The sequence below is a fragment of the Magnolia sinica genome, chromosome 6 (assembly GCF_029962835.1).
Source record: "Magnolia sinica isolate HGM2019 chromosome 6, MsV1, whole genome shotgun sequence".
NCBI lineage: Eukaryota > Viridiplantae > Streptophyta > Magnoliopsida > Magnoliales > Magnoliaceae > Magnolia > Magnolia sinica.
The window spans coordinates 51,027,348-51,039,847 of NC_080578.1; the positions used below are offsets into that span (position 1 = coordinate 51,027,348).

Sequence of the window (12,500 nt, forward strand, 5' to 3'; positions counted from 1 at the left end):
TTAGGGGACCAATTTTCATCCTAATCTAAAACTCCAGTGGGCCAAAGCAAAGATAGATGCAAATCAAGGGAGGAAACTGTCTTCTTTCTTCATGGCCCACTATAGTTTGGATCAAAGTAAAAGTTGAGCTTTAGGGGTTTCGTGGGGTGCTATATCACATGGACCATTCAAATTTTGGAAACAGATCATGTGTGATGGGTTCTCAAAAAGTTTGCACTAGTTATGTGCGAACTAGTGCACAGCTGAGCTTTCGACTATATATATATATATATATATATATATATATATATATATATATATATATATATATATTTCATAGTGGATACAACATCAACTTGTGAAATTGTTTTCACTCTTGTCTTTTGACTTTAAATTATAGAATATATATAGTAAAATAGATGGCTTTTTCTCTTTGGAATCTAAATGAGTTACATGCCTCAAATCGAGTGTGAATAAAAGAAAAGGATTTTATCTCGGAAAATTACTAGCATGCTACCTTAGACTAAAATGTGGGGCTCACAAACAATGTATAGCTGATGACCTAATCCAACTTCTTCTTCTTCTTCTTCTTCTTCTTTTGACCTAATCCAACTTGCAGGTTAAAGCCATGGCACGCTTGTAAGCAACCAATATAGGTTTGCCCCACTTACGGCCTGTTTGATTTTTCAATGCAAGTTTAAATATTCGGTAAATGAGTAATCATGACACTTTCACTCGTTTGGAAATTTTTGGAAATTCTTGCCTTGGAAATTAGTTCAAAAGTGCTAGTTAAAATTTTTGGACCTCACATGGGCATGTATGACATATTTGTTCTGTTCATCCATTTTACCACAACATTTTGAGACATGAGCCAAAAATTATATAGATCCAACACTCAAGTGGCCCACACCAAAAGAAATAGTGGCATGTATAAGTTTTTAACGATAAGTATTTGATTCACTTTTTTTTTTTTTTTTGGCGTGGTCCACTAGAGCTTTAGATATGCCTCATTTTTTGGCTCATGCCTTAAATTCAGCTGGCATGATGGATGGACAGTGTAGATAAGCGACATGCATCTGGGTGGGACCCACAATTATTTTGTAGCCTTTTCGATTTTTGCATCTAAAAAGTTAGTGGTAAATCAAATACAGGGAAGAGTACGGTAAATACATAGGGAAATAATCATTATGCATTTACACTGCATTTACAACCGAATTAGAAAATCAAATAAGCCCTTATTAGTGAGTTTGCCAGTGACGCCCACTTTCTAGATAGCATAAAATTCTTAGACACATGACATGTTGGTAAATGCACATGGGGAGTCTTGTTTGATGAAGGCGCATGTGATCGTTTCTCATTATAATAATGGTGATAACGAACATGATGGTGGACAGCCAAACACAGGACCAAAATTAAGTTACAACCGTAAAAGTTATCAGTTTGTTCATCCAAATACAACCTTAAATGGAAATAAAAATCAAACAATCATTTCACTTCACTCAGAAGCCCGTGTGCGAGATGCCGCTCCTTTCACCGTCGCACCCACCTGAGGAAGGCTGTATATCCCAGTTAAAATCTGATGGAACTCGCGCGTATAGAATTGAAGAGCTTATTCGCTGAAAAGATGGATACATATAAGTAGTAAGATCCGACTTCAAAAAGGCGGGCCCCAGATGTACTGGTCCACTCATCAAGCAGGTTACATTTGGATGTTGAATGTGGGGATTACATCATCCTTTTCATAGCCGTTCATTTCTGTCATGTAATTGTGGCCTGAAGTAGAACCAAACCTTGTTTCTTTTCAAGAAAACGAAATCTGAAACTGATTACCCCTGATGTGTGGATGGGATCTCTCACACGAATTTTACGTGCGGAACTGTGCTGCGAATCGCACCTTAGCTTCCGTCCCTCGAATCGCCCTATCACTCCTAAGGGAATCAAAGGCGTTTCTCTCGATTGTCGCTCCAACCTGCAACACAAGGTGATGATCCCGATGGCATTTCCGTAATAATAGTGTTTCACTGAAACCATTGCATTTTTATAATCACAGCTACGAACTCAAATAAAACATAGCTTGGAGTTGAGTTTTTCCTTTTTCTTTCTTCTTTTTCTACTACTAATTCTCATTATTAGTTTGAATTTCCCTTCGGTATTTTTGGAACTGGAAGTGACATTTACACCCACGATGAAAGATTTGCATACACCCTTTTTTTTGTCTTCGGGTATTGAAGTAAAAAATGGGAATTGTGCAAGATGCAAATCAATGAGGGAGAGAGTGAATAGAGCTCCTTTTTGAAGTTCGTATCTTATGTTAGTATAATCCAAACAGCAGTTGTACTGGTTTTTTAGTTGTGTGGAGAGAGAGAGAGAGAGAGAGAGAGAGAGAGAGAGAGAGCTTAAAGAAGAAAGAGATAAGAGAGACTCATCAATAGATAGATTCCTGATAAGAAAATGTACAGGAAAAAAAAAAAAAAACTCCATTCATACCCCACATCAAAAGCTTCAAAAGAGAAAACGAAATTCAGCTCTTCACAGCAACACTACCGCCTTTGTCTCCTCCTTGTCAGACCCCCGTAATATAGATAAAAAATCACTTCATTTTACATTACAATCTATTTATATATAAATCCCGCTACATTTTAAAATAAAAATATAAAACCTTCCTCCTCTTGCTTCACTTCCTTGTATTTCCTGCCTTTGCTGCTGCTGTTGCTGCTTTTGCGGCCGCCCATGACGATGATGATGCTTGTAATATTTCTATCTTTTCTCGCTTCAACTCTTTCCCTCCTTTGAATTTTCTCTTGTGTGGGCTTATTTCAGCCTTTTTAATTTTGTCCGCCCATTGGTCCGAAACGGATCTTTTATTCAACAACAAATCAATAAAATAGGAAAAAAAAAAAAAAAAAGTACTAAAGACACCCCACGAGTTCGACACTTCGACTGAGTAAGACTGCCTAAAAACTCTCTAAGCAGGAAGAAGAAGGAAGAATGAGAACAAATACTAGTTTTCGAAATGGAAAGATTATTCGACTTCTTTTCGGATCCTGGATTTGGGTTTTTTCTCCTCTTAAGCTCTGGACATAGGTACATATGGTACATTGCTATAAAGAAGTAGATCAAGAAGAAGAGAGCTTCTGAACCATGGCCAAGAAGGATGTCGTGGCGGCATTCCCTCCACCATTGGACGTACCCGAATTCGGCCTCTGGTACTGGATCTTGTATGGCATCTTCCTATCTTCTTCATCTTCTTCTTCATCATCGTCTTCCTGATCGAGGTTATCACTGTCCGGTTCCTCGAGCTTATCATAGTCATCCATCACGGATTGCTGCTGCTGGTGTTGTTCCATCAACTCCTTCACAATGTCTTCTGGCTTCAATTCAAAACAAGAATCAATCCCAAATATAGAGAGCAAGGATAATTCTCACTATGGATTCAGAACAATGCTTACCTTCTTCATGGGCCCTTCTTCGAAGAAGCTCGGAGGTAGACCTCCGTTGCTTGTCTGAACCTGCAATGAACCTCCAGAATCGGTGTCACCGCTGTTTTTGTTATTATTGTTGTTATTCTTGGTTTCAGCTTCTGGTTGCGGCTGCGGTGGAGGTGGTGGCATGATAGCTAGGATTTCACCGCTTTCTTGCAAATGTTGGTTTTGATTCTGCTCTTGTTCTTGCTTAGTTTGGCTTCCACCACTGCCACTGAGGAGCTTCTTTCGGTAGAGAGCATCTAGTTGGTGGAAGTAAGGGCAGGTCTTGGCATCCTCCGGCCTCTTCTTGTTGCTTTCCTTCACCTTCTTGAAGTATTTGTTGATGTTCTCCCATTTCTCCTTGCATCTTTTTGAACTCCGGTTGAAGCCCAAACGATGCATCCCAGCGGAGATCTCTTCCCATAGGGGACCCTTTGGCCCTGCTTCTTGGTACCTCGTCTCAAGCCCACTTCGCAGCTTGATCAGTGCGAGAACTTCTGATTTGGGCCATCGTGAAGAGGATGTTGTGTCAAAGCTCACTCCCATTTCCTGCTGCTCCGGTTGAGCCACAATTAATTCGGAAGATGATGGTTGATGCCGGATGATTTCGGTGTTTTGAGATTGTTGTGGTGGCTTGTGTTGTTGTTGTTGTTGTTGCTGCTGTTGTGGTTGTTGCTGCTGTGGTGGTTGATAGTGGTGATGCGATTGCTGTGGTTGTGGTGGCGGCGTCAGAATTGGTTGTGGCACCAGAGCGGGTTGCGGTGGTGGGATGGCGGGAATTAGAACTGGCTGTGTTATCTGAATAGTCTGGCCTGACATTTTTTGAAGGAAGGCGATCACGGCAGCATCCCTGGATGCAGCCATGGCCCTCTCCTGCATCATGATCTCATGCTCGCGGGCTAGCCTCGCCATCTCCTGCCGCTTCCAAGCCTCCTCCCTTACCATCCTGTCTTGCTCCCTCTTCTCAATCGCCTCGAGAAACCTCTGCTGCATGGCTTCTTGCTTCTCCATCACCTCCTTCATCAGCCCTTCGAAGAACGCCATCTTCTTTTGGCTACTGCTGACACCCGACGCAGACCGCTTCCTCCTCCGTGTATCCATTGTCGGCCGTTCCTCAATCTCATCCTCAGAATCGGAATCAGATGATGATGAACTATTTGATGAGAAGCTTACTGCAGCAGCAGCTGTTGCAGGACCGGACACACCGGCAGCTAAATCAGACCCAACTCGTGGAATGTTGATTTGAGTGGAAGCAGTGGTGGGGGCAGCTGAAACCGGAGGTGGGGGATGTTGAATTCTTGTAGAAGATCCAACCATCGTATTACTGCCTCCAATTCCGACTGATACCGGAGCGGGTGTCAGATTATTAGGAGGAGGAGGAGCAGCAGCCACAGTAGTAGGAACAGGAGGAGGAGGAGGAGGAGGGGCAGCAGCAATTGGGGTGGGGATGTTTGTGTTGCTACTGCTATGAAGAGCTTCTAACTGGGTGAAAAACCTGTAGCTCTTCCCATCTTGTCTTCCAGCCCTTCCTTCTTTTGTTCTCTTGTAATATTTATGCACGTTTTCGAACTTCTCCTTGCATTTCTTTCCACTTCTGCTGTAACCCAATTCAGCTAGCTTCCTGCAAATCAAAACCCACCAAGGAAATTTCAAAAATAGGAGAAGCTCAACACCAAGATATAGATAGGTAGGGATTCTTAAGCTCCCCTATTATCTGCAAAATGGAGACCAGAAATTAAAAAAACGCATGTTTTCCTTCTTTTTCTCACTTCTATTAGAATTAGAGATTTCCAGGTTAACGAATTTTCAGGATTTGGTATTGGTTGAGGTTGATGCACCGGATCTGGACCGCAATGTTATAGATTTCAGAGTGAGAGAAAGAGAGAGAGAGAGAGAGAGAGAGAGAGAGAGAGAGAGAGAGAGAGAGAGAGAGAGAGAGAGAAGAAGAAGAAGAAGAAGAAGATATCGCGCTCGTGAGAGAGAGAGAGAGAGAGAGAGTCTGAAATCCGTGGTACGGAGCCTTCATCATTTAGCTAGCTAGCTTAAACCCAAGATACCCAACTGCAGATTTTTTTTTACTTTTTATTTTTTTTTTAATTGTATGGAATTCGATTGAGATCTTGCTACAGAAAAACCATAGATCTTGAGTTTTCAAGAAACCAACATAAATAAAAACCCAAAAAAAAATAAAAATAAAAATAAAAATAAACGGAAGAAGAAGAAATCTGAAACAAACGGTTTCAACTTGAGCTTCAGCTTCTATACTTCTTCATAAATAAAATGAAAAAAATAAAAAATAAGTCCCAATTAGGCATAAGAGCAACAGCTGAATTCAACGCAATTTCTTTCTTCCTTTCTTTCTTTTCATTTCTTTTTTTTTTTTTTACCTGGATACATCTTCCCACAACGGCCCTTTAAGGGTGGCATCACGGAAGACAGCATCCATCTCCGAGCGAATCTTGAGCAACGCCAAAGTCTCCTGTCGTGGCCACCGGTTTCCTGACACCCCCCTCTCGGCCTCCTCCCCACCCATAGTGTCATCATCTGTGTAGCTCCCCATCACCGGCCCCAATTCATCAAAATTCCCTCTCCCAGCAGGTGGGGGGCCTGCAGCAGGTGGACGGCTACTGATCGGCGAAGCAGCCTCAGCCAACCCTCCACCCCCAGCAAACGGCGGCATCTCTGACGAGACGCCGAACTGGGACCCACCCTGCTGCATGTCTCTTGATCTCTCTTAATTACTAGAGGAGTTGAAGAGGAAAGAATATGGAATTCTAATGTCTCTCTCTCCCTTACTCATGAGAGAAATGGGAGGAGTGGATTTAGGGAAATGGAAAGGCAAATCTCAGTACAAGAAGGGGGTGAAAAAGAGATAGACAACTGGAAAGAAAGCTTCCTACGAGTGAGTGCTAGAAAATTAAAAAATAAAAAAGGAAATTCTATTTTTTTTTTTAATTTGAGAATTATCTGTAATAATAATAATAATATTATTATTATTATTATTATAGTAGAGAAAAAGGGAGATGAAAGGAAAGAGAAGTGCAGGAGTGAAAGAGAGGAGGAGAGAGAGATGATGATGGGATGAGTGATGAGTGAATGGTGGAAAAAGATAAAACAAAACCAGATGCTGCGTTGTCAGCTGCTTGCTTTGCAGCTAATATTAGTTAAAACCGAAGGGGTGAGAGTGTCACAGCTTTCGTTTCTTCGGACACAACTCACTTCCCCATCTTCACGCCTGGAATCCCAATATCTCCCACTTAATACCCTCACCCCATCTCCTCCATGCCTCGCCACACGTGTGCATTGCAACCCTTTCCAATCTCAGGTCGGTACCACCACGTTGATGATGTCATCATGAACCTTAAACCGTCTAAGTTTTTGGTCCTGATGAATTGAACGATTGGTCCTCTTGGGGACACGTGCATTGCAAACCCGGATCAAATACAACAGAGTCTATGGGCCCACTGTACAAAATTCATTCCTATCCTCGATGTAAGGCCCTGAGGCCAAAAGCTAAATTCACAGCGCAAGTGGGCCACGCCAGAACAAGCGAGGTGGGATGTCAGCCATGGGTTTGTGTGTGGGGCATTGTTGTGTGTATCTCTCTTCATAACCCTTAATAAGGTAAGGGAGAGAAGATACAAAAATCAGCTCCACACCAAAATAAAAAATAAAAAACTCAGGCAATTCACATGTTAGGTCCTTACTCATGGATGAGTGGTTGACCTGTGAGTCTCAACACTAAGGTCATGAACGATATTGGGTTATATTGTGGAATAATTGGGACACATGGCCACATGTATAATAAATTGTTCAATTTCAATTAAATGTGTTCAATTAATTTATGTGTAAAATATGCAAAAGTCATACTTAAGTTGAATCAAACCAAACACTTAGGGCGTGTTTGGGCAGTGGGATTAGAAGGCATTAGGTGGGATGGGATTCATCTGGTCGTGTGCCAATTCCACTCCATGTTTGGGAAGAATGGAATTAGGTGGGAATTAGATTAGATGGAATTGCATTGGGTCCTGTGCCAATTTCACTCAATGTTAGCAAGTTGTGTAGGTCCAACCATGATGTGTGGGCTATATCCACACCATCCACCTATTTTTTGAGATTATTTTAGAGCATGGGCTAAAAAATCAAGTAAATCTAAAGCTCAAGTGGACCCCACCATAGAAAGCAATGGGGATTGAATACTTACTGTTGAAAACTTCTTTGGGGCCACATAAGTTTTGAATCCACTTCATTTTTAGGCTCATGCCATAAAATGAGGTTACAAAATAAATGAACAGTTTAGATATAACACATGTGTGTTATTCTAAGTAATTTCAAATGATGGTGGGTATATCCATTCAATATACCAACATATTACCAACAAAGCATGAAATTAATCTTATCCCATAGCCACAGGGGACAATCTCTGTCATGGGTAATAATTATGTTTTTTGAATCCCATGCCACCTAATCCCTTCTAATCCCACCGCCCAAACACACCCTTATAATCCCAAGCCTAGAACTAGTTGGATTATGACTAAATATGTGAAGACTGGTTTAACTGTTTAACCATCAATTATTATAATGATCATGCAATTTTAAAAAGATAGAGTTAGTCATTTGAATGTGATCGTTTTAACTTTAAAAATAATGACTTTTATTTCAGTAATGATACCTTAAACATTGTTTCTCAATAAGGTAATAAAAGATGTATAAGGGTTTTTTTTTTTTTTTTCTATGCACACATGCTCACACTTACACATCCCACTAATGGGTGCTCGAACCGATGACCTCTGTGTTGAAACTCATGTGATTCTACCCTTAAGCCATGAGTAAACTCAAAAAATGATGGTCACATTAAAAAATAATGTTGAGTCACTGACTTTTATTAATCAGAATACTATAGTAGTACAATTAAGGAATACAAATAAGCTAAGTAGATGAAAGAATAAAATGCCCATGACAATCTTTGATGACAGAATTGATCGTGAAAAATACCATATGATCATGGTGTGAGGTCCGCAAGATGTGACGAAAGATGTACCAAGTGAAAATACAGTAATTTGAGAATCTAAAGATTGGTCTTGGATATTTAAGCTACTACTAATCACATATTATAGCAATGCACTGTATAGTAGCAAAAACTAAGATAAAATTTAATGGCTCCAAATATATTGAAGAATTAATAATTGTATACAAGAGAATGAACTAAGTTAAGAAGAAAAACTAATCATTATGTATGTAAGAGGACAGTGATAAGCAACATAGAGTTGAAAAGAGAGTAATTGATTTGTGTTGGTGAGGGCCCGAATCTCTTCTTCGAGTGTTGCTCTTATAGACTTCCAAGAGGTAATAGATATGCATAAGGTCTATGTAACTTGCACTGAATATTCCAATTATATAGCGATTGTATTCTGTTCGGATTTAAAATCCTTACTGGTTTTTCATTTTCTTTTATCTTCGAATGGCTTTCTATGGTTTGTTCCGTCTTTCTTGCTACATTTGAGAAAATCTTTAGACGTCTTGAGAGAAATTTTGTCTTTTGGACTAATTGGATGACCATGCCATGGCTATGGCTAATTACAAGAATCTATCAACTACTGGGTTTTGAGATACTTCTTATACACATTAAGGATTGCACGTGCCTTGTGTACGTCAATCACATACCATCCGAGAGATGACTACCGTTTGGGTCTTGGATGTGTGCACAACTCTAGTATCTGACTCTTTTACTAGGATACGTGTCTTTAAGCGATAGGCGCCATCGGTCTCTCCTAGTGTGAGTAAATTTTTTCTCCCATGTTTCATATGAGTGTACCGATACACGGCGGCTTCTTGTTTCGCTGGTCTATACTAAACCAAGCTAAGTGTAAATAGGCTTGGGTTCCCATGTGGCGTATGGGTATGAACATGTGTAAAATTAAATAAATAAATAAATAAAAACACATTGTTTCCATTAGTCTAGATTAAACGAGTTTTATCTATCTGTTTTAATTTTTCTGTATACCGTTCAAACATTCGTTGTTCTCACTGGATGGACGGAGTTGATTTCACATATGCAACATGATAGACCGCACAGAGCTTGGGTATTTTGCTCGCTGTGTAAAACAGTTGCTTACAGACGATTCCGATCAGGTGTGACCCACCACGCTGATGTTGACAACCTAATGCTTGAATGGTTGGAATTTTAGGGCCTGATGATCTACACAGTTGGTCCACTTGATTCTATTATCCCATGTGGAGGGAACCTCTTCAGCATCTCTAGTAGAATAAGCTATTTCTTTGAATGTGTAGATTATCTGGTCCGTGAAAAAGGTGGGCCACACCACGATCATAGCTTGGTATGACAATCGGGGCAATCAACATATTGGGGTTGCGACATCAGTACACTGAATCATAGCATTATCTGTCTCATGAATTTGGCATTGCGTTCCACTCGATGAGTAGATAGATCTGATTTTTATATGAGGTGATCATCATGATTTGGCCCACCTTTTGAACGGACCAGATATTCTACGCAAGTTGCACGTTGGCATGAAAGAAATGGTTGTATTTAAAGTTCAGGAACTGCTCGATGGACTGAAAGCTCTCATCAACCATCATTACCCATGTGCCACTGCGTCGAGGTCCTAAGCTATCCAAGTTATCCAGTACGTGTGGCGCACGCTTGGGATGTCACACGGACGTAATACAATCAATGCACGTGTGCTCAACACGGACGGTAATTTGAATGTGTCGATTGAGGTTTTTGTTGCCTTGCCTAGTATCTTGATCGTCCACGTGGCACTCGTTCAGGTTGATTTGAGCCGTTGATCTTGTGGGCTGCCACACGAGTTTCCTATCTATCTATCTATCTTAGCCGCCTCATTAATGGGGATGCAAATGGCGGTTTAGAAAATGCTGTTGAAAAAAATAAAGATGCTCTACCGCAATAAAGAGGCGAAGTCGTGTGAAATTCATGACAAATCGATGGCTAGGATTGTCTAATCACGCTATTATTTGGCTATTTGTACGGCAATAATTCAGATCATCCTGGATAATTGACATATGTACGGTATAGATGATAGATGGGTAGTCCGGTAATAACAAAGATCAACCCGGAGAAATGCACAGGCTAACTGCGTGTATGAGTTGTAATCTTACGCCACCTGCACGGACTAACGCAGTGCTTGTCTTAGTGATCTGACCCGTTCATTAGGTCAGATGCAGCATATGATAAGGAATTATGTCCTTAAATCATAAAGGCCTCTTAATCAAATGTCCAACTTGTGATTGTATAAGGTGGACTGCGACGTAAGGGAAAAGACGCACCTAACGACTTGCGTTCTTTTTTGGTTCATTTTAAATATTACGAGGTGGATCCCACATGAGGGACGGTCTAGATTTCTAATACACTAGCCAGATATGCAGATGTGAGGAGAGAAGTATTGGGAATTATACTCCCGCGAGTAGATAAGAAGTGAAAAATAAAAATAAAAAAACTAAAAATAAAAAAAGCCACAGCAGACAAGAACACATTGCAACAGCTGTAGAGTGGGGCCGCATGGTGGAGGGGTGGAACGTGCCGGGCGATTATCGCGGATCCCGCAAACCTCAACCGCCAGGCACCCACGCGAGCGGGAATTATACGTATGAGGCGGGAGCGGAGTGAAACGTGGCGGTGCATTTCGGGTTTTAGTTCCCGTCTCGCGAGATGATATTTGTCGGAACCGCGATATTTCATCTGAAAATGCCGGTACACGTCGAATACATGCACTTGAAATGAACCTGACGGAAGCGGACCTCTTTATCCATGTCTTTGTGACCTTATGAACAGATTAGATGGAAAATAAACCTTATAGTGGGCCCTAAGAAAATTTTAACGGTGAAAATCATTATCGCCGCGGTTATTTGTGGTGTGGTCCAGTTAATCTTGGATATGATTCTCCTTCATTTTTTATTACTCTAAAATATCTCAAAAAAATGGATGAACGGTGTAGATATAATAAATACATCATTGTGAGGCCATGTAGCGTTGATCTTCTTTGAACCGTTCGTACAAACTGGGAGCTCGAGGAGAGTCAGCGCTCGTCTTCGCACGACACGTACCTACATCAGCTATATAGCTGGTGTGTGGTACACCAACCAATCCGCTTCCGGACCTGCCTATGTCATGGGATCCACCTTAGATAGGACACTGACCAGAAACAATACTGTGTGGATGATCCTAACTGCTGATTATTGAATTCAAGACTATGATTCTTTATTTTTTCTTTTTTCCTTTTCTTTTTTTAATTACTGATTTAACGCCTAACGTCGGATATTAGGGCCATCCATTCAGTGCAACATCCACCATTTGAACTGTTGATATTTAGATTAAAGAACGCTAGGTGTACAGGTTTGTGGTATACCTGTGGATAGCTGGCTGGCCGAATCTGGTACGCTGGTGCCGGACTCCTCACTGGCTTGCCTAACCTTCACTTAGTTTTATTCGTTCATCCATACGCCAGAAACATCCACTAATGCAAGAATTTTATCTGTTTAATCACTAACGTTCCAATATAGACAATGAAACGAGAAAAACGGTTGATCGGCTGGCATTTGATAGTTGGAAGTCCACTAATATCGGTCTTATAATTGTTTGGCCAGTGGGCAGTTTGGTCCATGGCCCATCCAATGTGGAGCCTACTTAACGAATGGTTCTGATGAACCTATATCAACTAAATTACTGTGGAAGCTTAGGAGAATAACCAATTCGTAGTTGGTCTGGAGGGCTACCAATCATTTCCTGGGTCCCTACACGTTAAGATTGGCGTGCGTATGTCACATGGTATGGGTGTTCATCCTTGATAACAGTGGCGTGTACGTACATCAGTTTAAAACGTCCAAACAATGGGCCCCATTGTAGATTTTGGATGGAGCATCCCCTAAAGAGCACGTTGATTAATCGATTGTGGCCATCCAATTGACGTCCATCGACTGGACAGTTCAAAAGAATGGTCCAAATTGGGCAAATCACATGGTCTAGGGACATTGAATAAGTGTTATTTTTAGGATGGGGTACATCAACTATAGCCCCTG

The 12,500-nt window shown here is 41.0% G+C and overlaps 1 protein-coding gene across 2 annotated transcripts; it reads right to left on the minus strand.

The window, feature by feature from the left end:
• Window positions 1-2,391: 2,391 nt before the first annotated feature.
• Window positions 2,392-6,665, minus strand: LOC131248760 (trihelix transcription factor GTL1-like). Of its 2 annotated transcripts, none has more exons than XM_058249209.1 (3): window positions 5,831-6,664; window positions 3,429-5,064; window positions 2,392-3,350 (listed from the first exon to the last, which is right to left on the minus strand). In XM_058249209.1, the coding sequence occupies exons 1-3, from the start codon at window positions 6,160-6,162 to the stop codon at window positions 3,096-3,098; spliced, it is 2,223 nt and encodes a 740-aa protein (XP_058105192.1). In that variant the 5' UTR covers window positions 6,163-6,664; the 3' UTR covers window positions 2,392-3,095. The 2 variants fall into 2 exon arrangements, with proteins under 2 accessions (XP_058105192.1, XP_058105193.1); XM_058249210.1 differs by having other exon boundaries at window positions 3,206-3,346; window positions 5,831-6,665.
• Window positions 6,666-12,500: the final 5,835 nt, after the last annotated feature.

What these genes read in the sequence shown, in the direction of transcription:
- LOC131248760 (XM_058249209.1), bottom strand. Translation starts at nt 6,162, where the DNA reads ATGCAGCAGGGTGGGTCCCAGTTCGGCGTCTCGTCAGAGATGCCGCCG. An exon ending in TTGTGGGAAGATGTATCCAG is followed by an intron (nt 5,065 to 5,830) that starts GTAAAAAAAAAA and finishes TTTGATTTGCAG; the next exon opens with GAAGCTAGCTGAATTGGGTT. An exon ending in AAGAAGGGCCCATGAAGAAG is followed by an intron (nt 3,351 to 3,428) that starts GTAAGCATTGTT and finishes TTTGAATTGAAG; the next exon opens with CCAGAAGACATTGTGAAGGA.